At 38.7% G+C, this 27352-nt stretch overlaps 1 protein-coding gene across 1 annotated transcript in view; it reads right to left on the bottom strand.

Moving 5' to 3' along the window:
* Positions 1–27352, bottom strand: part of LOC135710672 (chromatin-remodeling ATPase INO80-like) — a 132046-nt gene that overhangs the window by 28127 nt on the left and 76567 nt on the right. The window contains exon 4 of the mRNA XM_065233319.1: positions 17452–17610. Within this exon, the coding sequence (XP_065089391.1) occupies positions 17452–17610 (159 nt within the window). The remainder of the gene's footprint in view (positions 1–17451; positions 17611–27352) is intronic.

Genomic DNA, 27352 nt, shown 5'->3' on the forward strand with positions numbered 1-27352 from the left:
CAACATATGCAATGAACTCAACACACCCATTACCTGATCACATGAAGAATACAATAGTAAAGTAAAACTGAAGTCAAATCCTACCCAAGAACTTCTTCAATTACGTGAACACGAAATTGAAAAGTAGCATCTTTCCGTCACGAATGCACTACGACAGACATGTAGGAAGGAACTCTTTAGAACACTGCATTCTCTGAAGAGGACCGCGACTACTTTGCATTCATCCCTGAATTTTCAAATGACATATCTGTCAACCAACTATCTCAACAAGAAATCCTCAAAGCATTGAAAAACTTGAACGCATAGGTGTTTTTCATCAAACGCAAGTGTCACTCGAGCTAAAACAGCAATTTATAAAATAACGTACATTTTGGATGGCTCGAGCGACACTTGCTTTTGATAAAAAAACACGTCTACTGAGGATTCATATTAAAAAAAAACATCTATCAATGAAACAGTGATCAGTCGTCATTGAAAAGCAATGCTACTATGTTCTGTCAATCTAATTGAAACTTTTTTTGTACAGTACGTTGAAAGTACCCAAAAATTGGTGAAATTTCGTACATTTTAGTGTTTTTCAGTTGAAAGTTTTCTTAAAATGCGCTATGGTCACCCTATTCGTTCGTACGTTCGGCTGTTGCAGTGGACTACGCAAATGAAAATTAGGTAGAATGTTATTGTAAAAGTTGAGCTACATTCTTAACTTTCGATTACCGCACATCTCCTGCGCCGAAAGAAAACATCACTGCAGAGATGTTTCGCGGTATCGAATATTGCTCAGTCTCAGCAGAACACACAACGAAAGACACCGAATCGGAGAAATTCTGTGAGCGGAAGGGAGAGAAGTGGGTAGTGGTAATAAGTCGATGTCCCTTTTATTTCATAGCACTCGCAGCTCAGCTGCGGTGCTGTTTTGATGGAGGAATGTGCAGCTCTGCTGCTTCTGAATACACATTTAGATTTTTTACAGGAGTCAGTATTTTTTACTGGATTTTTGGATTACTGAAAAACTGTTGCTGTTATTCGTAAAGATTGGATAAAATCGAAAAATTTATTTTTCGTCATTACACTGGGTTAACAGAAGTAAGTTTGTAAATTTTCGTAACACATTTTCTCAACTTTGAATAATTTCACGGATTTTTTTAAATTTTACCGAAGAGTTCCGCAATTGAAAAACTCGATAAAAATTACTGACTAGCATCTGGAGGGTATTCTCAGGGTAGTGAATGCCACCCATCCCCACTTATAATTCAGTAATACACTATTTATTCATTTCTGTTTGATATTTTTACAAAGTTTGACAAACAGAAATGAGCATTGCAGTGTAGTTACCAATTTTCCAAGTCATAACCTTCAGATAACTGTTCAAAGTCCTAGATTTTTTTTTACTTTTTAAATGTTGTTGCCTAAATTTTTAAAGAAAAATATAAAAACGTGTTACGCCTATCGTCTACAAATCATGAAAACCATAAAAAACAAATACAATCAAAGTTCTTCTATACAAAACTACATTTTTTTTAAACTTTTTATATTTTTTCTGAAAATTATTTTCAAACACGTTTCATTTGATATTTTGATCATTTAATCGGCTCAGTGATTCAAAAGTTATGATTTGATATAAATAAATAAAAATTTGTCATTTCATACAGTTTTTTTTTATATATATTCTTCCTGGACGAAACAATTTATATATAAAGCATAAGCAATCATGAGGCATTCATTCGTTTCTATTGAAATGAGTATGGTTAACTCAGTTGACAAATCAAGCTGAACATTGCATTAGGTCCTAAGTAACATTGACAGATTATCTTCGTCGACTTTCTCTTTGTATCCCCATGGCCATCTTAAGACATTGCCAGGTATTTTCAGCACACATATTGATAAAAGAAACTTTCATCTAGCACGACAAACACAACAAGAAACGGTTATGTGCTCATGTTATTAACGAAAGAGAAAGTCGACGAAGATAATCGATCAATGTTACTTAGGACAATGTGCAATGTTGTAGCTGCCGATATAAATTTTCAAATGTGGCAGAGCCCGACGCCGATGGTGTGATCGACAACCACTTTTACGAATGTTACGGATCTTTTGGTCGATGAGTAAGTGATCCCCGGGGTCCAAATTCAAATCACAACTCCGAATTCTTCTGATACAATGTTTATGAGTGCTTTGAAAAAAAAAACCGAACACAACTCCGAATTCATTCTGATAAGGTGTCTATTAGTGGTTTCGAAAAAACCGTGGACCTCTAGGGTCAGTTTCATGGAGTGTACCCCATTAGACATAAATACGTTAGGCATACGGACGTTAGGCATACGGACGTTAGGCATAATGGACGTTAGGCATAAAGTCATTAGGCATAATGGACGTTAGGCATAATATACGTTAGGCATAATGGACGTTAGGCATAAAATACCTTGCTGCTGTGCAACTCTAGAAACCTGCTTAACCTGTAAATCTGTAAACAATGCTTAAATTAGGCTTAGCGTTGAATAAAAAATGATACAAGTTAAACAAACATAGTTTATTTAATAAGCACAGTTTGGAATCCATTATTTATCATATCATAAGTGACGTATCTACATATTTACTTAGATCCATGATTAGTAGCGATAGTGGTTAAGTAATCTTACAATGAAAACTCAGCTTAGTTTTGAACTATATCTTGAAATCAATCGCATCTAGAAATAAAAAAAATCACACATTTGTTGTAATATATTCTTACACACATATTGCAAAAGTCAAAGAAGAAAAGGTTTTCCTCAAAGAACAGCTCATGAAATAAAGAATGGTGAATTCTGTGATTTTTCATTCAATAACAAAAAAACAGCCAAGGTTGAATAAAATATGATGCCAAAGAACAGCTCATGAAATCAAGAATGGTTAATTCTGTGGTTTTTCATTTAATAACAAAAAAACATACCTGCTGCTTCCAGGATTTCCTGCCATACTTTTCGATACAACGATTCTGATTTTGTTGTCATCAGAATGAAAACTAGCGGAACCGTCTGCTGATGTGAGGGAGCGATACTTCCATGAACAGTGACGAGTTGCCGAAACAAACAAGGAACTGTGGCAAACGTACCATCTGTAACCCAATACTTTGCCTGTCCAAGACGTCGTTCATGAGTTCCAAAAATTAAGGCTCTTTCATTATTGTCACCGAAGTCAGCAATCAATAGATGGTCTCCATTATCATCCTTCTGGAATTCATCCGGTAGATTATGCCTAACGTCCATTATGCCTAACGTCCTTTATGCCCAACGTCCATTATGCCTATCGTACATTATGCCTAACGTCCGTATGCCTAACGTATGTATGCCTAACGTCGTATGCCTAACGACCGTATGCCTAACGTCGTGCACCCAGTTTCATGAAATGACCACTTTAACGAATGTTCCGGAGCTTTCGGTCGATGAGTAAGTGGTCTCCAGGGTCCAAATCCCTATCACACCTTCAAATTCTTTCTGATACAACGTTTATGAGTGCATTTATCAACAACTCAAACTCAACCCCGAGTGAGGTAGTCCCACGGTAGTTTTCCACATTGCGTTTGTCTCCTTTCTTGAAAACAGCGAACATGGTAGAGCGTTTCCATAGCGCGGGAAATTTCTGCTGGCGAAGCGACAGGTTGAAGAGCAAGGAGAGCGGAGCAGCTAAGATATAGGAGCATTTTATTTTTTGCAGGAAAACCGATGGAATAACGCTCGGACCTGGTAAATATGATGATTTGGTTTTACTTATCACAGAGAGAACCTCATGTACATCTACGGTAAAAACATCCATATTTACGTCGTCGGTTTGCACATTATCAATCTTTACGGCAGTATGGGTATAGGTTGAACGTACCTTAAGGCAACTCAACTTTATATGGATAGTTGAATTTTTATGATTATTTTAGAAACTACGTATTTTTGTAAAAATTTCGTGGACTGCTGAGGATGAGAGGAGTAGTATTAGTTTTATCATTAGTATTTTAGAGGAGTAGTATTAGTTTATCATTTTAACTGCACTTGGTGGATGCTTTTATGTATCTCAATGAAGTGGACAAAGATACACAATATTTTTGAACAAAAAAGTCAGCAGTTGACCTTCTCCTTTAAAAATACTTCGATTCATCTCTTTATACGTCCAGCTAACGAAGCGTTCAGTATAGGATATTTAAAAGCATCTACAGCAGACCACAACGGCAAGCTTGCAAACAATTTCTTAAATTCAGTAACACAAGAAGGAGCAAAATACAAATTATCCCTATTTTCTTCATAAATTGTAAACTTCCCCTGCAGCACATAATTCTGTCGATATTCTTCTTGATCATCAAGTTCAGAAAATTCTAAATTATTATGCTCACCAATCTCAGTTTCTTCTGAGCCAATGAGCTGGTCAACATTACGCGTGTTGTTACCTTAAGGTGCAAATCAGATTGGATCTACCCTTTGTATGTATAAGTGTGTATTAATGATTTGAACGTATGCATTGGTTTTGGTACAGGAATACCAATACATATAGTTCATTAGTGTTTATCTTTGTAAAGGGGGGAAGTATTGTAATTTTGCAGTTTTAAGTTTAACTATAATATTTTCTAAAAAATTCGTGGCAAGTGTAAAATTCAGATTCAAATAAATTCATACATGTAAGGGGTCATGTACTTATTACGTAAGGGTTTATCGGGGGAATTGAGTTCAGCATTTTCTTATTTTTCGAAATTGCGTTATTTACTTAATTTTTTCCGTCGATCTTGTTTTCCGTACTGAGTACCAATGCTACCAACCGCTTCCACAGCTGGACACTACCTATCGACCCATAAACCATGGCCCGGGAACCAACGGCTTTACTTTCCTTCCGGCTATAGAAGGCTGTGGGGGGGGGGAGGTCTGGAAATCTAACTCATGACCATCCACTTGAGAAGCAAACGTGTAGCCAACTACGCCACGGGACCCTCCTCTGTGTACTTATATCTCGGATTTGTTAAAGAAAAATGGGTTGAAAAAACTTAAAATAGTGTTGTTGGCATTTCTTTTTGTATAAGCTTGTTCAATATGTGATTTTCAGATAATATTTACTCTTTATTTCAAAATCACTGAGATTGCATCTTATCCGTCCATTAAGTTTATTCGGAAGTTTTTTATCCTTCCTCGACATTTGCATCTTTAAACTTGAAAAAACATTCAAATTTACTGCCCTCACAATTGACCGAATATGCTGAATCTGATTCAGAAAGAAAGTTCAGGATCTCTTCAAACTCCTCATCGCATTCCGGTTCCGGTTTTGGATTATACATCGCCACGCTTTCACATACTGGATTCCTGTGTTTACGCTTTAAAGCTTCGCGTTTTAAATCCGCCTTTTTTGCCTTCGTTAAATGCGGCATTTTTATCTCTGATTCAAAAACTGCGCCCAGAACACGAAGTTACGCACGAATTGAGCATAATTTTTACATACATTAGTCAACTGGCAGTGCTGCCAAAAGCAAGTTTAGTATTGAGTCATAATTTCTGTTAGTACCCGACATTATCATTTACGAAGTAGAAATGCATTATTACGCATAATAAGCTATCGTAATCAATATTTCTTTCAATTTTAACGCAATCCTCACGCAACATTCATTTGAGAATTGATGTTTTATTTTGAATTCGGTGAAATGGTTCTAGCAACCTTGTGAATTAACCCAACTGAAAATAAACACACACACCCTCTGAGACTGTGCCAACAAAACAGGACTGGTCATGTGTATTTTTTTGTCCCTTTCTCACTGTTTTTTGGCAATGATGATGACGTATAACATTTTGCATTTTAAGAGTGCGAGAGTAAAAGAAACAACAAGCCTGACTGCCAGACCATTGCATAGAGAATTAAACAACAGATTTTTTTAACGTTTTATTTATAGTTGAGTCATAGACCAACAACGTGAAGCCGTGTATAAGAACGGAAAGTGTTGTGAAACATAAGAAAATGAGCAATGAACCAAAACATTGCTTTTTTGGAGTGTGTTAGTGTAGTGTAGTGAGAGGGTGTGCGTTGGCGGCCCAAAATAAAATGATGGCGCGCCTCAATTGAAATGGGCAGCTTTTTTATCGAAAAAGGTTAAAACTCAGATTGATGTGAGTGGTATACCAAGGTAGGTGTTTTAAGTTTTTGTTAATGGTACTCCCAATTTTCACTGTGCGCCGGATCCACGTAAAATTGGATAATGCCAGTAGTGTCTCTCAAACACACACACACTCGCAAGTATGAGTTTGTATGTAGTTGAATTTTTCTAACTGATTTCCACCATTCCGAATATTTCGAACGAATTAGTCATTCTTAAGGCCCACGCACATTAGATCCGGATCGGACGCGTTGTGGCAAAGTGACAGCTAAATCTATTGTCTAACTGTCAAATTTACGTCAACGCAACGCAAACGGATCTAATGTGGGTGGCCCTTTACGGACTCTGCAAGTTGTCTCCAGGACTTAGAAGCAAATAGCACGAAACAAATCCATCTGTTTCTGCTGGATACCTGGACACGCCGGCATCCACGGAAACAACGAAGCTGATCGGTTGGCAAACATCATGTACCAATCCCAGGCGATGATGCGCTGAGAATGGTGATGCAAAACATTCGCCAGAGAAGTCAAAGACGACACGCACAAGTGGACGGAACGGGGAAGCACTTTCGACCAGCGTGTGCTAACACGACTAAGAATTGGTCACACGCGGCTAACCCATACGTACTTATTGAAGAAGGAAGCCTCACCCACTTTTTGTGGAACGATTTTAGACGTCCGACACGTGATTTTGCAGTGCAAAAACTATGAAAGGCAACGACAAGAGAACGACATTGACACAACAAGCTTGCGAGATGCGTTAGGAAACTCTGAGGAGCAAACCACCAATTTGCTGAATTTTCTACGGCAAGCTGGACTGTACCGAAAAATTTGAATTAGCCATTAGCCAGGGGGTCATCCGAGTCCAGCGAATCACTCGCAAAGAGCACGGTAAACCAGTCAACACGTCAGCCCTGATCCTTACGTTTAACAGAAGCAACTTCCTGTCGCATGTTAAAATTGGTGTCCTCCGTGTCGCTACCCGTCCGTACTACCCTACTCCGTACCGTACTCCTCTCTTGTGCTATGGTCAAACACCATTGCAAGATAGTCAAAACCACGTGCGGCTCTAGGCTGCGGATCTTGAAGATGAACGGGGCTAAGCTTCCGCGAGGGCAACGCGATACTCTGTTGTGTATCGAATCAGCAATCGTCACGTCGCGACTTATCTACGGTATCTGGCTCGTCAGTAGAGCGAAGGATTCGGTGGTGCAGACTCTTGCACCCATCTACAACCGGATGGTCCGGTTCACCTCAGGGGCGTACGTCATCAGTACGATTCCAGCGATTATGGCTGAAGCAGGCACTTTGCCGTTCGAGTTAATGGTTATGCAAGCCATTATTCGTGCTGCAATTTGTTTGATGGAGAAGGATTGTGAAACGAGCGTCCGATCGCCTGGCGGCGGTTGATGTAAAACTTCCAAACATCGCTGTACGGACACGTCTCACCAACCGAGAGTGGTATGAACCCAAGCCGCATATTGTTTGGGATGTGAAACGGCAGGTGAAAGCTTGGGATCCCCCGAATACAGTGAGTCCCATCGTGCAGGAGTTGCTGCCTAACCGGTTTAACCGTGCTTTGGTTATTTATACGGATGGTTCCAAATGCGAGAACATAGTTGGAGCAGGTGTATTTAGCAACAGCATTCAGCAAGCAATAGGTTTTCCGTCACAATGTAGCGTGTTTTCGGCGGAGGCCTTTGCAATCAAGTCGGCCGTCATCGCTGCGAGAGCATCAACCGAATGTATTATCATTCTGTCTGATTCGGCCAGCTGTCTTTCGACCATAGAGGAAATCGAGCGCTTATTACGTGGACGGCCGATCCCCCTTTGTTGGATCCTTGATCATGCCGGAATTCGCGGTAACGAAGAAGCAGATCGTCTAGCCAGTGAAGCACGAAATAGTCCACCAATCAACGTAACCGTAACAAGGATTGATTTCATCAAGAACATGAACCAAGTCTTTCGTCAGCTATGGGAAGCACGTTGGGCACAATTGACAGATGTCAAGCTGAAGGAGGTCAAAAGGGAAACGAAGAAGTGGATCGATCAGTACCGCTCTGCCGATCAACGCGTAGTCACTCGTCTGCGCATTGGTCACACTAGAGTTACGCATGAATTTCTGCTGAAGAAAACAGCTCCGCCAGCATGTGAATGCTGTGGGACCGTTGTTGACGTTCGTCACATTATTCTGCACTGCTGGAAATTTGAAGCGGCCAACACGAAAATCGGAATCGATTCCACAAGCCTTTTTACGGCGTTACGCAACGACGACGCATACTGTTTGGTAGGGATTCCAGACAACACACGCGAATTCCAGTAGTGAGCGTAGCAAAGAACAGTAAAGGACTTTAAAACACAGGATCACGGAATTCCTTAGAGATCTTGAACATGAATCAAAGCTGACGATTTGCTTTGTCGATCGTGGTTGAGAAGCGGCGAGTGTACATGAGCTTTTCATCCAATATGACACCGACATCTTTAACGTGATCGACAGGTTGAAGTGCAGTCCCAGCAAAGTTATATTTAAAAAAAAACGTCAGTCCTAGTTCGACGGAAACTAATTACGCAGCACTTTGAGACGCACAGAACCATAACATTACGTTCACACCAATAATTAAAGATTTCCACAAGGTTTGTAGTTCTAAACAGTCAGCATAGCCTCGAACGACTAGGTACATCTTCAAGTCATCGGCGAAAAACAATTTACCTCCACGTAGTAGAATAAACGTTACATTGTTCACAAATAAACAGAAGAGCAGTGCTCCCAATGTGCTACCCTGTGGAACACCTGATCTGTTCGAGAAACAGAACGATGAGTAGTTTAACCCAAACCGCTTCAATTGTAGTAAACCGTAGGTCGGCGATCACGCAGGAGGCGAATGCGTTGGAAACACCACCACCGCGAGTACGAATTCTGTTGGATGAATTACGGTCTAATCTGTAGACAGTAAAAGATTCGCCAAACAGTCGGACTGAATTGATCCTCCCATCGAGCCAAGTTTTCGTGAATACATAAACGTCATATTCCTCGTCAAGCGCAGCCAGATAAACATCGTCCAATTTAGTCATAAGTCCCTGGTATTCTGTGAACTATCAGGTAGCGAAAGATCACCTGGCGTAGAAAGGCTGGAAGTGGTGGCCATAACCGAAAGCGAAGATGAACAGAAACCAAGCGGCGGATCAACAATTGAATTTACATGGACGAGTTCATACAGATCTCGTGAACGATTTGTTTGATCGAGATGGTGTCTTAGAAGAAGTTGCGGACAAGTATTGTGCCTTCCAAGAAAAAATATACAATGCATTTTTTTTTAACAAGAAAAAATAAAATGACTCAAATTGCATATTTTTTTTTTATATATTTTTTTTTATATTTTATTTTATAGTTTAGATAAAGTATTACCTACTGACTTTGTGCATTTGCTGGGCAAATCATAAACAAAAAAGTTATGAATTATTGAAAAAATAAGTATTTTCCAAAATACCACCTACAGTTATCGAATACACTGAAGTCTTTTTTTACACGGTTTTTTTACGTGGTTTTTTTTACACGGTTTTTTACACGGTTTTCCACGATTTACACGGTACGTTTTTAACGATTTCTCGACAACGCTACAACCTATCGACTTGCTTCCAACCACATTATCCGTTTCAAGCTATAGGTAATCGAATGGCATACTTAAAAAAAATCAAAATTTTTGGTGTAAATACAGAAATTTTTAAAATATATCTATATGGACCATATCATGCTTTAATTACAAATGGCATCAAAATCCGATTTTTTAAAAACATTTAAGCATGCGAAAAATCAAAATCTTGTAGGTTTTTTTTTACACGGTACGTATCCCCCGTGTAAAAAAAGACCTGAGTGTATCTTTAAAATAGTGTTAATATTAAAACACATTAAATTTACAACAAAAAAGCTCTTCATGCTTAAATTGCCCAAAGTTGTTATTTTCGAGATACTCGTAGGTTAAAATTCATTTATCGCATAATTTGAGCAATTTTCGCTCTTTTGAGATGTTATTCGTTAGTGTTCAATCTTGAAAATATTTTTAACAAAAAGCCCAATTAATTTCCTTAAACTTTGCTGTTCACAGTTTTTTAATCATACGCATGAGTTAAGATATAATTAATTAGCTAAACTAGCTAGCCGTATATGGGGCCAAACAGAAAAATACACTTTTCCCATACGGTCTCTTACTCATAATTAATTATATCTAATTATATAATTTTTACAGTGTATATTTATTTCTTGAAAGGCACAATACTTGTTCGCAACTTCTTCGGAGACACCATCTCAATCAAACAAATCGTTCGCAAGATATATGTTTTTCTATTGATGCGTATCATTTATGCATAAGCCCTTTTCAAGTGTTAGTCGTGTACAAAACTAGGGAACCAAATATGTATGGACAATAACAAACAACTGTGCAAAGTTTCAACATAATCGTAGAAGGTCGATCAAAAAATTTAAAAAAAAAATCGTTATTTGAAATGGAACTGCTGAGCAACTCCTTATGAGTACTCAGCTATTTCTTCAGTCCAGTATCATATGCAGCCTTTATGTTCTTACTATGCCGAATGTCTGACATTATGCTCGCACAAGATTTACACATCCTGAATTATTGCCTGTTCCGGTCAACTTCATCCAACAGTTCACTCGGCAAGTGACAGCATTTTGGGTGAAATACCGCATTACAGAACCCACTACAATGATTTTTTTCATGGATGTCATTGGCGCAAGCATGGCAAATTACACTCATTTTGCAGGAACAAGACGACACGGCAAAAATCACAGGAAAGCAATGAAATTCCGCAATACAACGGTAGAGCTCAGGCGACAGTAATGCGCCAAAATGTATACAGCAATTACACCACAACCACAGTCCAAGCTCAAAAACTTCACTATTTTGCTGGTACATGGCGCTCAGGAAAAAAATCGCGTGGGTGTGCTTTGAAATATGTAGGTACGTAAACAAAACAAAAATGTTTCTCTCACTATAGCACGAAAATACAACACACCGAGTCAAATTCAATAAAACCGAAAACAGTAGCACAAAAACTAACGAGCGAACAACAAAGGTATATTTTATGAATAAACAAACAACATAAAATGTGTCGATAACATGCGAGCAAAAACGCAGCGGTATACAATATTTGAAAATCACATTGGAGAGTCAGAAGATATATTACAATTAAGATCCTGATCAGGATCATATTCATGTTCGATAATGTCATTACGAACATTGAGGGATGAAAAAAACGTACGAGGCCTCCGTACCAAAACAAACAACTTGTTTCTGGCCTTGTCCAATAGTGATTATGACGTCATTGCTTTCACGGAAACTTGGCTCAGAAATGATATCCAAAACTCGGAACTCGCTCACAACTACACAATTTATCGCTGTGATAGGAATGCAAACACCAGCTGTTTTCTGCGTGGAGGTGGAGTATTGATTGGTGTGAGAAATGCGTTGCAGAGCACGTCTGTTAGTGTTGTTGAATGTGAACAACTAGAGCAAATCATCGTTCGGATTACGTTGCCGAATTTCGAGTTGTTTGTTTGCGTTATTTACCTTACCTCCCACCAAACAGTGCCACGAATCTGTACGAACATTTTTTTTTTCCTTTGGTTTGTTTTTTCCGTCGATCTTGTTTTCCGTGCTGAGCACCAATGCTACCAACGTGCCAGGAAGCCCACACCTGGACCCTACCTATCGACCCATCAACTCATGAACCGGGGACCAACGGCTTTACTTCCCATCCGAAGGAAGGCGTGATCAGAGATGTTATGCCTCAGAACATCCCGGCGGCGCCGACTGGGATTGAACCCAGGCCTGCTGGGGTGAGAGGTAATCACGCTTACCACTACACCACCGGCGCCGTTATGAACAACATTCTGCTTGTGTACAAAATCTACTCGATCTTGCCCGTGATCACGGTCGTGTATTGGTTGTTCGTGATTACAATCTCCCACACTTGTGTTGGATGCACGATGAAGATATCAACTCTTTATTGCCGGTAAATGCTTCGTCTGAGCAAGAGATAGCCCTAATAGAGTCCGTTGTAGGCTGCGGACTTTATCAAGTTAATGATTTGACGAACGTAAATGGGAGGCTTCTCGATCTGGCTATCATCAATTAGGATAAGTGTGTTGAGGTACTGGAACCACCGTTGCCATTGCTAAAAATTGATCATCATCACAAGCCCTTCGTGTTAAAATTTGAAAATTAGATTTCAACCAATGTGATTTCGCATCGCTTAACGCATTAATTTCGGCCGTTCATTGGATGGATGGATGGAAGGATGGATGCCTTAATGGATGCAACATCAACGAAGCTGTTTCCAACTTTTAACAACGAGTGTTCTCAATTGTTCGGGATGTAGTACCGATGAAGCAAAGACACCGCTTTTTCGGGAGTAGACAGCCTTGGTGGAACAACGAGCTGCAGCATCTACGTAATCGTCTTTGCAAGGCCAGGAAACGTTATTTTCGTTCGAGGGACGAACAGCACAAAGCTGAGCTGCGTGTATTGGAGAGCGATTATAACTCTTTGCTTGCGCGATGCTTCAGCAGCTACATTCATCGCACGGAAGAAAACATCAAAAACGATCCTAAATCGTTTTGGTCGTTCATGAGAAGTCGAAAGCAAACGGATGCAATTCCTCAGCATGTTTTTTATAACGAGTTTACGGCCGAAACCCCGCTTGATTCGGTAAATTTGTTCTCGTCATTTTTTCGGGGTGTGCTAAGTAATAACCGATCACCTCCGTCTGAAGTGTACTTGAACAGTTTGTCTCGATATGATTTGAACGTAGCGCTTCTTTCTCCGGAAAATGTGCTGAGCAAACTCCAAGGGATAGACGAATCCAAAGGCGCCGGACCAGATTGTCTTTCACCACTGTTTATCAAGAACTGCGCCGTTTCGCTTTCCGTTCCCGTCACAATTCTTTTTAATTGTTCCATGGCGGAAGGCGTTTTTCCGAGTGCTTGGAAAACTGCTGCCATTACTCCCATACATAAAGCTGGTAGTATCCACAACGTAGAGAACTACCGTGGCATATCAATTTTGAGCTGCTTGCCAAAGATTTTTGAAAGCCTCGTCTTCGATTCATTATATCCACACGTTCATCATATTATTTCCGAATTCCAGCACGGATTCGTGAAAAAACGCTCTACCACTACCAACCTGATGGCATATGTTTCCTCGTTGGTCAACGCACTGGAAATGAGACAACAAATCGATGCCATCTATATCGACTTCTCTAAAGCGTTCGATTGGCGGTGGACAAATTGGACAGAATGGGCCTACCCGCCTGGTTGACTCGCTGGATATTTTCCTACCTAACTGAGCGCAGTGCCTACGTTCGCCTTGATGGAACGAGCTCTGACCCATTCGATATCACATCTGGTGTGCATCAAGGGAGCCATTTGGGCCCACTTCTTTTTGTGCTAATTCGTCAACGATCTTTGCGAAACGATTAAATCTCCGAAGGTAATGTTTGCCGATGATTTGAAGTTCTTTCGGGTAGTTTCATCATTAGTTGATTGCTGTGCCATACAAGCTGACATCGACGCGTTACTACACTTTTGCAGGCTAAACGGAATGGATGTAAATGCCCGAAAATGTAATGTAATTTCTTTCTATCGAACAAGGATGGCGACCATTTTCGATTATAGAATGTTGACAACTAGTATCGACAGAGTAAGCACTGTTAAAGATCTGGGTGTGCTACTTGACAGTAAGCTGAGGTTTACCCAACACATAGCTGCAACGACCGCCAAGGCGTACGCAGTGCTTGGATTCATCAAACGAAACACGCAGCAGTTTGAAGACATTAATTGCTTGAAAAGTCTCTACTGCGCGCTGGTACGCAGCATACTTGAATATGGAGTACTGGTGTGGGCGCCATACCATGTCGTTCAGATTACCCGGATCGAGCGTATTCAAAGGAAATTTCTTCGATTTGCACTTCGTTTACTTCCGTGGAATGATCCGGTTCGATTATCACCCTACGAGCATCGCTGCGCCTTGATACATCTACCGACCTTGGCTAGTAGGAGGATCCTGTTGCAGCGGCTTTTTATACTCGACATCCTGAAGAGCAACGTAGACTGCTCAGTACTGCTGAGCAACATAAATGTTAACATTCCGGCCAGAACGATCCGGCGTGCAGATTTTCTCCGCCTTCCTGTGCACCGCACTCTTTATGGACAGAACCATCCGTTTGATGTTTGTTGTCGTCATTTTAATGAAGTATTTGTGCTTTTTTATTTTAATATATCTAAGATAAATCTAAGCAATATCTGTATGTACGATCAGTTCGAAGAATAGTAAAATAAAAAATAAAAATAAATAAAATGATTGAAGCTTGGCTTGTTTGGACAAAGCATTTCATCCATCCATTCGGCGTTTTTTTGAGTGCTCGGTATCAAGCCCTCTAACGAAAGTTAATACAATTTGTTGAGTGGCTTTCATTCCACGAACCTTGACATATGCCCCACAATTGTTGCATCTGGCAATCGTGAAAAACTCGCCATTTAACAACATGGAGCCAGTCGCTGTCTCATACGGCGGCCAAACGAGTGTTCAGATGTTCGAGCAGATCAGGCTCGACCTAAACTAGCAGCATGTTGGAAGATTCGGCATCATCAATTTTAAATGAATCACTCTCTGATTCTTCATCTGAAAACACCCCAGGCCTGTTGGGGTGAGAGGTAATCACGCTTAACATTACACAACCGGCGCCACTATTTCTGAAACTTGTGAGAATATATTGAGTAGATTGAATACCCATCAGTATACAAAATTTTCACGAAACTACATATTTTCTAAAATAATAAAAAAAAAAATCAATTTTCCTTAGAAAATCATCCATCCAATCCATTTAAAGTTGAGTTGCCTTGAGGTACGTTCAACCTGTACCCATGCACATTGTTTCTGAAACTTGTGAGAATATTTTGAAAAGATTTAATAATCAGCAGTCCACGAAATTTTCTCGAAATTAGGTTTTTTTTTATAAAATTATCATAAATATTAATTTTTCTTACAAAATCATCCATCCCATCCATAATATGAGTTGCCTTGAGGTACGTTCAGCCTGTTTCCATACAGATTGATAATGAATGCTTAAAGATATTTAAAAATCATCTTCCATGTTTGTTGCTTGCTGTTGAATGCTTAGCTGGATATAGGTATGCAAGGGTAATTCGATATGTTTGTTTTAAAATCACGTTTTTGGAGATAAAGTAGCTTAGAATACACTTAAGTAGTATGCTTTTTGGGTCAAATCGGGCTAAACTATCCTGAGGAATCCAAATCCAAAGTCAGATTTCACATATAATGTGCGGCGACACGAATGTTACCCTAAAACAAGGAATTTGCGAGGTTCGTTCAAAATCCCTGAAGGTACACTATGGTACACTGTTGGTACAATTCTCCCATGCCTGTCAAAACGAATTTTGCCATGCCCATCATATGAAGAGCCGCTTTCTCAATCTCAGAGATGAACCAGCCAAAAAGCTAAAAATCTCCTTAATAAAGAATTTAAAAAAAAAACTTTCTCAATCGAACTTTATTGTCACTGTCAATTGAGTCACTCACTATCATTTGATATACGACAGTGGAGTATGGAAGAAACCCAGCAAAATGATCAATTTTGAGTTTATGTAGGGTCAATGTCGGATCAACATCAGGTGGGGATTGGTAGAAGTCATGTTGGTATCGGATTGGTTTAGCTTTTTCGCCAGAATATCGACCAGAGCTCCGTTTGTGTGTAGGCGAAGACATCATATCATGAAGACTAGCAAATTTGCCAGAATCCAAGCGACAGATACAATAGCGCTGCGCTTGAGTGAAGGTGGAAGAACGCATAGAAAAATGAGCAAATACACAAACTTTTCTTCTGAGGATGTAATCTTTGCTGTCAAATTCATTCGAAGCATTTACCTTTGAGCGGCAGATGACGCGATTGTACCTGTCTCATAGCGTTCGTATGAGAAAATGGAAGAATTGCCAGTCTTCTAGATTTGTTGTCTTCGGTGTAGGTTACACTCAATTGAATGATATCAAGATTTCTTAAATGATAACGAGCCATGCCTTCGTCAAATGACTAAACAAACTGATTTCACCCAGGTCCCTTGATAGCGGATAGCTGCTTTTATCATTTTCATCAAAAATGTTCAGTTGATTTTGATAATTTACAGCACTGCTCAGCAATGTTTACAATATGTTTGCTTCTAACACCAGCGGGCGTCATTGCGGGTCTGGTACATTTGGAATAAGGACGATTGGCATAAGGACATTTACTATAAGGACGTTTGACATAATTGCTAAAATGCGACTTATTTTGTAATCCAAGAATTAATTTCCAGAGAACTTCGAGATTAGGGCGTAATTGCTTTTGTAAACAAACACGTCATTTGCCGGTTTCTTGCGAATTGAAGCTCAATCTATAAAGCTAATAACACACACAAGTAAAGGAATGATTACTCTATCATTTGGTATAGTTTGTTCGTGAGATTGCGTTTTTATTTGCGAGAAATCAGCGATGGACGTGTTTGTTTACAAAAGCAATTACGCCCAAATCTCAAAGTTCTCCGGATTTATATTTACAATCTACGATTATTCCTTCCTTTAATTGCTGCTCGTTCTTTCATGGTAATTAAAGGGCTCGGAAGAACTGCTCATGTTTGACAGAAGAAAAAATCTGTCTTAGTCAAATGTCCTTGAATCAAACGTCGCCAAATGTAAGAGACTTATGCCGCGGATGAACTTGGATGACAAACTATGAGCATGAGCATTATTTGTATAATAATTATGTGCACTATACAACAACTATACACAACTACGGGGCCTCCCTTAGCTCAGTCGGTAAAGACACAGCTACAAAACAAGACCATGCTGGAGGTGGCTGGGTTCGATTTCCGTCCGGTCTAGGAAATTTTCGCGACTTCCCTGGCCATAGAGTATGATTGTACTTGCCACACAGATATACTAATGCAAAAATTGTATAGGCATCGAAAGCTTTCAATTAATAACTGTGGAAGTGCATCTAGAGCACTAAGTTGAGAGCACGCAATAAGCTAATATGCGATAAGCAATAAGCTTGAAATGCGATGAAGAAGAAGAAGACACAAACTATACAAGTGTGACCATGGATGTGCTCATAATTTATTTTACAAATAATGGTCATATTTATACTTTGTCATACAAGTGTATCCGCGGCATTACTTCGGCTTGGGAATGCAGTCCTAGTATCTTTACTGACTAGGCTATCTGAGGCACCAGTGACTGCATATTTTATTTTACCCAAATAGAACATATACACTACGTGACTAATCGGATAAATTACCTCACTCTTTTCACGTGCTCTCTGCAAGATTCGTTCTTCAATTGTGCCTTTACAGATCAAACGATAAACAGTAACCTGTTTTGTTTGACCCAAACGATGAGCACGATCCATTGCCTGTTGATCGACAGTTGGATTCCAATCCGAGTCGTAAAAAATAACCTGGAATGAAACAAAACGCACATATTAAGATTGAGATATACTATCATTAAAACTGTTAATGTGGTAGACTTTGGATTTTTGCACATTAAGTAAACTTTAATTTTCGTGTATTATTTTGAAAGTTATATGTTACTTCTATTCCTTTATTTAACGTCGGTCTCTGTTCCGCAATCTAGTGCCAATCACCGACGGACATCGATTGCCATCCATTGACGTCAATCGAATGTGCAAGAAGGTAGCTTCCACACATGCTTAAGATATCGCACCCATTCAACACACATAGGCCGGGACCAACCGGTTTGCTTTCCTTCCGAAGGAAAACGTGACCAGGGATTGTTATTGTTAAAGGTGCAACGATCGTCCTAATAACGTACCAGTTTATAGCTGTCTACTAGCCACTGAGCAAGATGCGCCATTTTATTCATTCAACAACTGCTACGAAAGTTCCGATGGACAAGTTGAACGACCAGAACTACGCAATATGGAAGTTTAAGATCCGGCTTCTGTTGACGCGTGAAAGTGTGTTGGATGTTGTGACAAAACCGAAGCCAGTAAACGCTGATGCGGGCTGGCTCATTAAAGATGGTAAGGCGCAGGCGTTGATCGGTTTGGCACTGGAAGACAGTCAGCTGACAGATGCAGAAGACGACCGCGAAGGGGATGTGGGATGTGCTTAAAGAATACCACGAGCGTTCCTCCCTTTCGAGCATAATTCATGTTGTGCGTCAGCTAATTGCAATGCGGATGCCAGATAGCGGTGAAATGGCGGAACACCTCAAGCATATGACCGCGTTGCGCATTCGTTTGTCTGCGCTGGGAGAGGAAGTGAAGGACCATTGGTTCGTGGCTTAGATGCTGTCCAGTCTCCCGGACTCATACGACGGATTGATAATGGCGCTCGAAAGTCTGGTCTAAGGTCAAAGGAAAGTCTGACGGTCGATTTTGTGAAGGGAAAGTTGCTGGACGAAGGAAGACGTCGTGCGAAGAACGCTTCACTCAGTTAGAAAGCGCTAGCGACCGTTTCATAGAAGAAGAAACCTGCGGAGAAGCAATTAGTGAAGAAAGAGAAAGTATGCCATTATTGCAAGAAGGATGGGCACTTCCGGCGTGATTGTCGAAATACCACGCTACAGGTCTGACAGTCGTGCTATTCTACTCCCTAAAGAAAGAAAGAAGAGTGACACCTTCTTGAAATGGCGAGTGGGCTAATAGTGATACGTTCAAAACTCGTTACCAATTGGTGGTTGGTGAGTAGTAGGCTCAGATGTAACATTCTTGACTTAAGCTGATCTGTCTCTGCACACGGCCTCCATGAAGGACCGTGTCAACCCTAGCATGGCCTCCCTGCTTGCATAGATAACCATGGGATCACGATAAGCAAAAATGACACGAGAAATGATTCCACTATTCACTCATAAAATAAATCACATAACCAGTGGTAAATTTCCATGTGAATTTCACATAGCTTTCATCTGATCCCATAATTGAAAATTGCACCACTAAATCACATGAACGTTATGTATCCAATGAAATCTTTATGATTTCTCATATAGAATTTATTATGCTATGTGATATTCAGATAGAAATCATTATTTTTGTTTTTGGAAAAAAATACTATGTGCGTTCGTAATAGAAACTAAGTGAAAACATTTTTTCAGTGTGGGATTTCACAAATTTGACAGTATCCTCTTAACTGATCTATAAATTTATGGCCAATAGCAAATTTGAACAACACATACGAAATTTGCGGCTGTATTGCAGCTGTCGCTTACATCGCATGTGTTTGTTTTGCGTTGGTTGTAAGTGTGTGAGTGAAAAATAGCAGACAACAGAAAAATGCTGGCTTAGGCAGCCCCTTTGATTAATCCCTGTGTGCTAGATAAAGAAAGTGCGAACAAACGTCAAAACGCTAAAAGGTAGTAAGCTCCAACCATTATTATCCTCGGATTAAATCCCGATCAAGAATATCCGGCTTTGATGTCGACATCCGAGCAAACATTTCGCAGAACATCCAGACTGGGACAGTATTAAAAGTTAATCCAAGTTGGAGCCGAGGGGGGCGACTCTATCTACGATGCAGGAAAAATTGTGTTTTGCTGTGGTTAGCTGCAAAAAGATGATGTGCGATGCAAATAGATGCGAGAAATCAAAGAAGATTTTTCGAAGTTTGATTCGCTAGTGTGTGATTTGTTGAGCATCTAGAATTGAGATTTAGATGTGTCGCCCCCTCGGTTGGAGCCTACCACCATAAATGACAATCGCTGCCTCTTTTTTTTTCCTTTATTTAACGTCGGTCCCTGTTCCGCAATCTAGTGCCAATCATCGACGGACATCGATTGCCATCCATTGACGGCAACCGAATGTGCAGGAAGGCAGCTTCCACACCTGCGTAGGATATCGCACCCATTCAAACACACATGGGCCGGGACGGGACGGCTTTACTTCCCTTCCGAAGGAACACGTGACCAGAGATTTTTATGCCTCAGAAAAATCCCACCGACCTCGGCTGGGATTGAACCCAGACCCATTGGGGTGTTAGAAAGCAGTCACGCTTACCACTACACCACCGGCGCCGGCCTAATCACTGCCTCATACACGCTCCTTTAGGGTTACTCAAAAATTACTCAAATTTTCATAATTACTTTTGAAACATTAACAAACAATTAAAAAAAAAATTAATGGCTTTGTGATAATGAAAAAATACAAAGTTTGCCTTTGCGTCGTAGAAGAACATTTGAAAATTTCGAAAGAAATCATTCGAAAATGGAGCAAACTGCAGCGACCGTGAATGCGTATTAATGCGGAAATGTACCGAAAATTGAGATGTAATTGTTTTGCGTTCGGTTTGCTATAAAATTCAGTTTTTGGTTTGGAAAAGAAACGAAATGTTTGCCCATTTGTGTATTTTTGACGCATTTCCCTATATTTTGGATTTTATGGGAATGAGTAGAGATAACTCATCAACAAATACCTAGCCGTTTTACTCAAAATTCAGTTCTGGCTATGTTACTAAATTTAGAGTAGATCTAGTTTTAATTAAATTGAGTTGTTTTTCACTCAATTTTGAGTAGCCACGAACGAGCGTGCACACAAGTCTAATTTCAACGCGTTGAAGATGCACACACAATTTCAAAACTACTCAAATTTGAGGAGAATCAACGCAGATCGGTCAAACGGATTTTTCATCGGCGTGACATAAATTTATTCGGCTGCGCGCCGGCTTAATTTCATCAGCGGCGGCGGCGTATGAAAATCGTCGTTGGCGGCGGCGCACAGCTCTAGGCCTGACTACTTCAAACTAGGGGAACAGGATTTTTCAGTAATCAAAGGAACACATCTTAGTCCTTGTTACTTTTTATACCTTGTTGATAGTGCCAAGACTCGACTTTGTCCACCAAGGATGATCATTTCAAACGGCGATTTTTTTAAATTTTTTTTATCAACCTTCTACGATTATGTTGAAACTTTGCTATTTGTTACTGTCATTTTACATATTTGGTTCCCTAGTGTTGTACACGAGTAACACTTGAAAAGGACTTATGCAAAAATGATACGCATCAATAGAAAAACATATATCTCGCGAACGATTTGTTTGATCGAGATGGTGTCTTCGGCGAAGTTGCGAACAAGTATTGTACCTTTCAAGAAAAAATATACACTGTAAAACATTATTTTATTATTTAAAAAAAAATCAAAATTAAAAAAAAAAATTAAAATTACACAAATTGCTAATTGCAATATTGTAGTTTAGATTAAGTGATAGCTACTGACAATGTGTATTTGCTGGGCAATTCATAAACAAAAAAGTTATGAATTATTGAAAAAGTACTATTTTTCAAAATACTACCTATAGTTATCTAATATCTTTGAAATGATAGTATTATTAAAACACATTAAATTTACAACAAAAAAGCTCTTAGTGCTTAAATTGCCCAAAGTTGTTATTTTCGAGATACTCGTAAGATAAAATTCACTTACTGCATAATTTGAGCAATTTTTTTTTTGAGATTTTATTCGTGAATGTCCAATCTTGGAAATATTTTTAACGAAAAACCCAATTAATTTCCTTAAACTTTGCAGTTCACAATTTTTCAATCAGACGCACAAGTCTCTATACAACAAGCGTTGAAAATCAAGCCACTGAATGTCTGGTACCTAATTGCATACATAGGTATCATCTAATTCTTCATTGATACCTAGCCACTTGGTAAAAATATTTGTTTCAGCAGCAAAAACTGATATTTAAAGAGCTGCACAAGGATATCTTCAATCAGTCACTAACAGTAAGCAGTCTTAGTTGTTATCTGTGGAATATATAAATAGTTTTAAGGACAGTGATTCAGTGTTGTTATACAAAGTTTCGTTTCTGGTAAGGTAAGCTTGTTATTCAATATAAATTTTATCCGAACATAAGTTATATGTAGGGGAATTTACGTATTCTCGTCAATCTAAGCAGCGTCTGCACTTCTACTAGCATTTTCTCAGCGTCACGCACATATATGATGTGTCTGTTTGTTTACATTCATCTGCTGCTTGCTTCTCTATCCATTCCAATCGACAGAATTTTTCAAAACGTTTTGAAAGCGTTTTTACAACGCTCCAAACTTCTCAGGTGAGTGTGACTATTGTCGGCAGCCTCTTTTTCTTCGGCAACCTTCCCATTAGAACTACGTGTTAACCAGCTGTTTTATTATCGGCAACTCGAAATCAACCCCATTTTGTAGTGCGTATGCTTTATTTGAAGAAAAATGTAGCATTACTGGATTGCTCGATCGTTCAAATATAATCAGATTGAAGCTGAAAGGCTAAACAATCGTTTGGACACATTCAGGGAAGTGCGTTGATGGGAAAACATAGTGAAATTAACGTTTAAATTTAGGTTGCCGAAAACAGTCAATGGGTGCCGAAGCCAACATTTACCCTATATCAAAAATAAGTATATTTATATTTTTACGTTTTTTCAGCGATATGGATAATCGATTTGTTATGTCGCAATGTATGCGACCGATAAAACATGATGATATGAGGTGCATAAAAATTCTTTCAGAAAGTACCAAACAGAACTTGAACACGTTTCGGAGACGAGCCAGCCAACGGCTGAAAGTCTCCTTAATAAAGATATTAAAAAAAAAAAAAAAAAAAAAAAACTTGAACACGATTGGATATTCCGGTGATATGATGAATTCCAATTTACACATTTGCGGATCTTGTTGTCGAGAAGAAGCGGTGAAAAGCAAATCATCGCTGAAAACTCGGAAACTGTTGTTGGAAGGCTTTTGCTTGAAGTACCCAGCCTGTCAATGATACCATCAACAACATCAGAAAAGAAAGATTTGGCAGACAAGATACCACAAGGAGGGAAAAACTACAGAATTTAACTGTGTTGCCCAAGTCATGGACAATACAAAAAATAATGGAAAAATTAACACCACAAGGTACCTCGCAACAGCAGCTAAAGAATTATTTGAAACTGATGGAGCACATTCAGCAGTTCACAGAAGATCGGACCATGTCTTAAACGATGCAACGAAGGAGCTTGTTGTCAGGGTTACTTCCGCTCATTTGCTATAAAAAGATGTTTTTCGAAATTATGAAATCATGAAATAGTATAATGCTAATTAGTACTTGTAAGTTACAAGAAGAGGTCATGAAGTTTATGTTTGACACATAAAATCTGCTAATATTGCTTTCAGTGCGTCGCAATCAGCGATTTTACGACTCGTGAGCGCTCACTCAGAGTGAACGCTCACGAATCATGAGATCGCTGATTGTGACGCTCTGAAAGCGAAATTGACAGGTTTTATGAGTCAAACACATACTTTACACCCTCTTCCTGTTACTTAAAAGTACAACATACTATTAAAACATGTAATGATTGCACAATTCTAAAAAATATTTTTTATAGCAAGTGAGTGGAAGCAACCCTGCTTGTTGTTCAACTTTTTGAGGACGATGAAACAAGTCGGGTGATGCCTGGCTAGAAAGACTAAGTTTCAGTGAAAAACGATGGAGGAAAGCAATACAGAAAAGGTTTTTTTTTTCCTCTGTTCGGGACCAACACTACTGCGACCAGTAAATTTATCTATTGTAGTATAACCCTTGTCCTTAGTTTAGTTCATGTCGTATTACTCCATCACTATTGAGAAATGATGAAATATTCGATTTTTTTTACAATTGACACTCTTGCATTTATCGCAAGGATCCGACTCTAATTGAAAGGTCCCGCTATTTATACCCTTCGGAGTGTTGAAACACCGTCCAAAGGCGCGCCCCTTTGTCAGTCAAAATTGGATTCCTTAGCAACAAAATTAAACAATGACACCGATAATGACCATGCATCAGAACCCTAGTCTTAACCACTTCAAACTAGGGAACAACGATTAGAAGATTAGGAATCACATAGACGAAGATAACTAACTCATTGTTTTCCTTGTTTCAAGATCATCCTCGGTAGACAAAGCCGAGTCTTGTCACTACCAACAAGGCATAAAAAGTAACAAGGACTAAGATTGTTCCTTTGGTTTGTTTTTTCCGTCGATCTTGTTTTTCGTGCCAGGAAGGCAGCTCCCACACCTGGACCCTACCTATCGACCCATCAACTCATGAACCGGGGACCAACGGCTTTACTTCCCATCCGAAGGAAGGCGTGATCAGAGATGTTATGCCTCAGAACATCCCGGCGGCGCCGACTGGGATTGAACCCAGGCCTGCTGGGGTGAGAGGTAATCACGCTTACCACTTCGAAAGGACTAAGATGCGTTCCTTGGATTACTGAAAAATCCTGTTCCCCTAGTTTGAAGTAGTCAGGACTAGGAATCGGTGGTAGATCTTACATCCCGTAACGTACCACGAAAAGGTGATCTACCTCCGTAACGTGAAAGGTTAGTGATGACAACAGTTAAAGAAGCATACAAAAGATTTCAGGAAATTAATAGTGAGGTAAAAATAGGAATTTCTTCATTCGCGAAACTTCGCCCTAAATACTGCAAACTCTTAACCAGTTCAGGATCGCACAATGTTTACGTTTGTACAAATCATGAAAATTTTATCATAGGTATAACGCATAGTTTAAAAAAGTACAATATTTTGTATGACTTATAGTCCTGATAGTTTAATTTGTGAAAGAGGATTGTCCAGACATTTCGTCAATTGAGGATTTTTTAACCCAGCAATTAGAAGTAAAAATGATTGATCAACTGTCACAACACAGTGAACAGTGGGTAACCACTGATAGATGTGATATACAAACTATTGTTAAAGAGCCTGGAGATTTTGTTTCATATCTATGTGAAAAATTACTCAAATTGATACCGCACGATTTCATTAAAAAAGAACAATCTAAATTCTTAAAAACAACGAAAAACAATTTGCAAGTAGGTGAATTTTTAGTCATTTGTGATTTTTCTGAAAATTACTCCTTTGTACTGCAGGATGAAGTACAATCTCATCATTGGAATGTACAACAAGCTACAATCCATCCATTCGATATATACTATAAAGAAAACTCCCAAGTGCTTCATTTTAGTTTCATAATTATCACAAAAGAGTTGACACATGATGCAGTAGCTGTTAATCTGTTTATTTCCAAAATGATTACTTTTTTACGTACAGATCAGAGTAAAATAGTGAAAAAGATTTATTTTATGTCTGACGGAGCTGCTTCACAGTACAAAGAATTTTTCTAATCTCCGCAAGTTCAAGTAGGGGAAATGTCTCCAATGTTGGCCTATGGATCTAAGATTGGACCCATTTATCAATTTTATCTAGATGAACGCGTTATTGGGACGTTACTAATGGATATTTTTGGTTGCTATTGAAAATTTAGTCGATTGCTGAATTTATGTATGGGATGGGCCCATTAGGGACACTTAGGCCGACATTACCTACATTTCCCCTATATGTATGAAATTAAAGCTGAATGGCATTTCTTTGCGCCGTCCCATGGCAAAGGACCGTGTGATGGTATTAGAGGTACCATAAAACGGGGTATCTTTGATAATGCAGGTAACTTTGATTATAGTATCAAAGTTACCCGCATTATCAAAAATACCCCGTTTTATGGTACCTCTAATACCATCACCATCATACCAAATTAAATTTACTCGCTGCGCTTTTTCCAAATTAGAAACATTGGTTCCATATTGTAGCTTAGGGTAGTATAGTATGCGTTACATTTTTTACAAAATATTAAAAACAATTTTCGTGTCTTTAGCCTGTTTGAAAAAGCACTCAAACCATCACTTATGAAATTTATTTCCGATATAGTCATCACAAATTCAATGTTGTATTCTTATTGCTAATGATGTTTTTTGATTATATACTCATTCAAAGTTTCATATTTAAAGAACTAAATTGTTTAAGATTCACCCATTTTTTTTCTACATTCATCGAGCATTATCAAAGTAACCCCAAATCAAAAAACTGAAGTTCGGTCACAAAACTAAAAAAATAGTGAAAATGCTTTAATTTCCGCTAAACATATTACTAACAAATTGACTATTGAATCCTCAGTACTTGTTTTAAAAATATATAATTTGAAAAACATTCATTGCTGTAAAAATTATTTAGAATATACTTTAAAAAACTATCAATGTTACCCCGTTTTACGGTACGATAAAGCGAGCCAGTTTAGCCAAAGAACGTGAAAATCCAATTAAAAATGCCAAAGAATTATATAACTGGGCAAATAATCGGAAGGAGGAAGAGCTGATGAGTTTATCATTTGGTTTTGTAACACCAATTGTTCTCAAACTGTTCAGATCATGATGCAAAGGTTTTTAATTTGTTTAAATAGACGTATTATGTATTAATGTAGTTATATATTGTGAACTAAATAAATACCTAAGAACACTATTTTATTGAATACATTTTTATTTATGAAATGAATGTCATAATTTGCGAATGGTATTACAAATCTCGGATACACGATTTGACGCAACTGGGAACTCACCCATGCACACAAATACCACTATTAAGTAAGGGAAGGTTTCCCCTATCTGATAGTGGTGTTAGTATGCGTGGACGAGCTCGCGTGTGTTAGTATGCGTGGACGAAATACGCGTAGCTGTCAAGGATAAGCGAATAAAATAGTGGAATTAAATGGAAATTACTAATCATTCTCTCTTTCTTTATACTTCTTATGGCTGTTTTCTATTCCCCCGTGGTCTTCGAAACTAGCTAGCTGTATAAGGGGCCAAATAGGAAAATACACTTTTCCCATACGGTATCTTACTCATAATTAATTATATCTTAACTAATGCGTATGATTGCAAAACTGTGAACTGCAAAGTTTATGGAAATTAATTGGGCTTTTCGTTGAAAATATTTTCAAGAGTTTCCAACGAATAACATCTCAAAAGGATGAAAATTGCTCAAATTATGCGATAAGTGAATTGTAACCTACGAGTATCTCGAAAATAACAACTTTGGGCAATTTAAGCACTAAGAGCTTTTTGTTGTAAATTTAATGTGTTTTTATAATAACACCATTTCAAAGATATTCGATAACTGTAGGTTATAATTCATAGCTTTTTTGTTTATAAATTGCCCAGCAAATACACAGTAGGTACCACTTAATCTAAACTACAATATAAATATAAAAAATAATTAAAAAATTGCAATTTTTTATAATTGATTTTTTTTGTAAATAATAAAATAATTTTTGAAAGGCACGATACTTGTCCGTCACTTTGCCCAAGACACCATCTCGATCAAACAAATCGTGCACAAGATATATGTTTTT

Source organism: Ochlerotatus camptorhynchus, unplaced genomic scaffold (assembly GCF_037179485.1).
Source record: "Ochlerotatus camptorhynchus isolate MF236.1 unplaced genomic scaffold, CSIRO-AGI_Acam_v1.1 ptg000400l, whole genome shotgun sequence".
NCBI lineage: Eukaryota > Metazoa > Arthropoda > Insecta > Diptera > Culicidae > Ochlerotatus > Ochlerotatus camptorhynchus.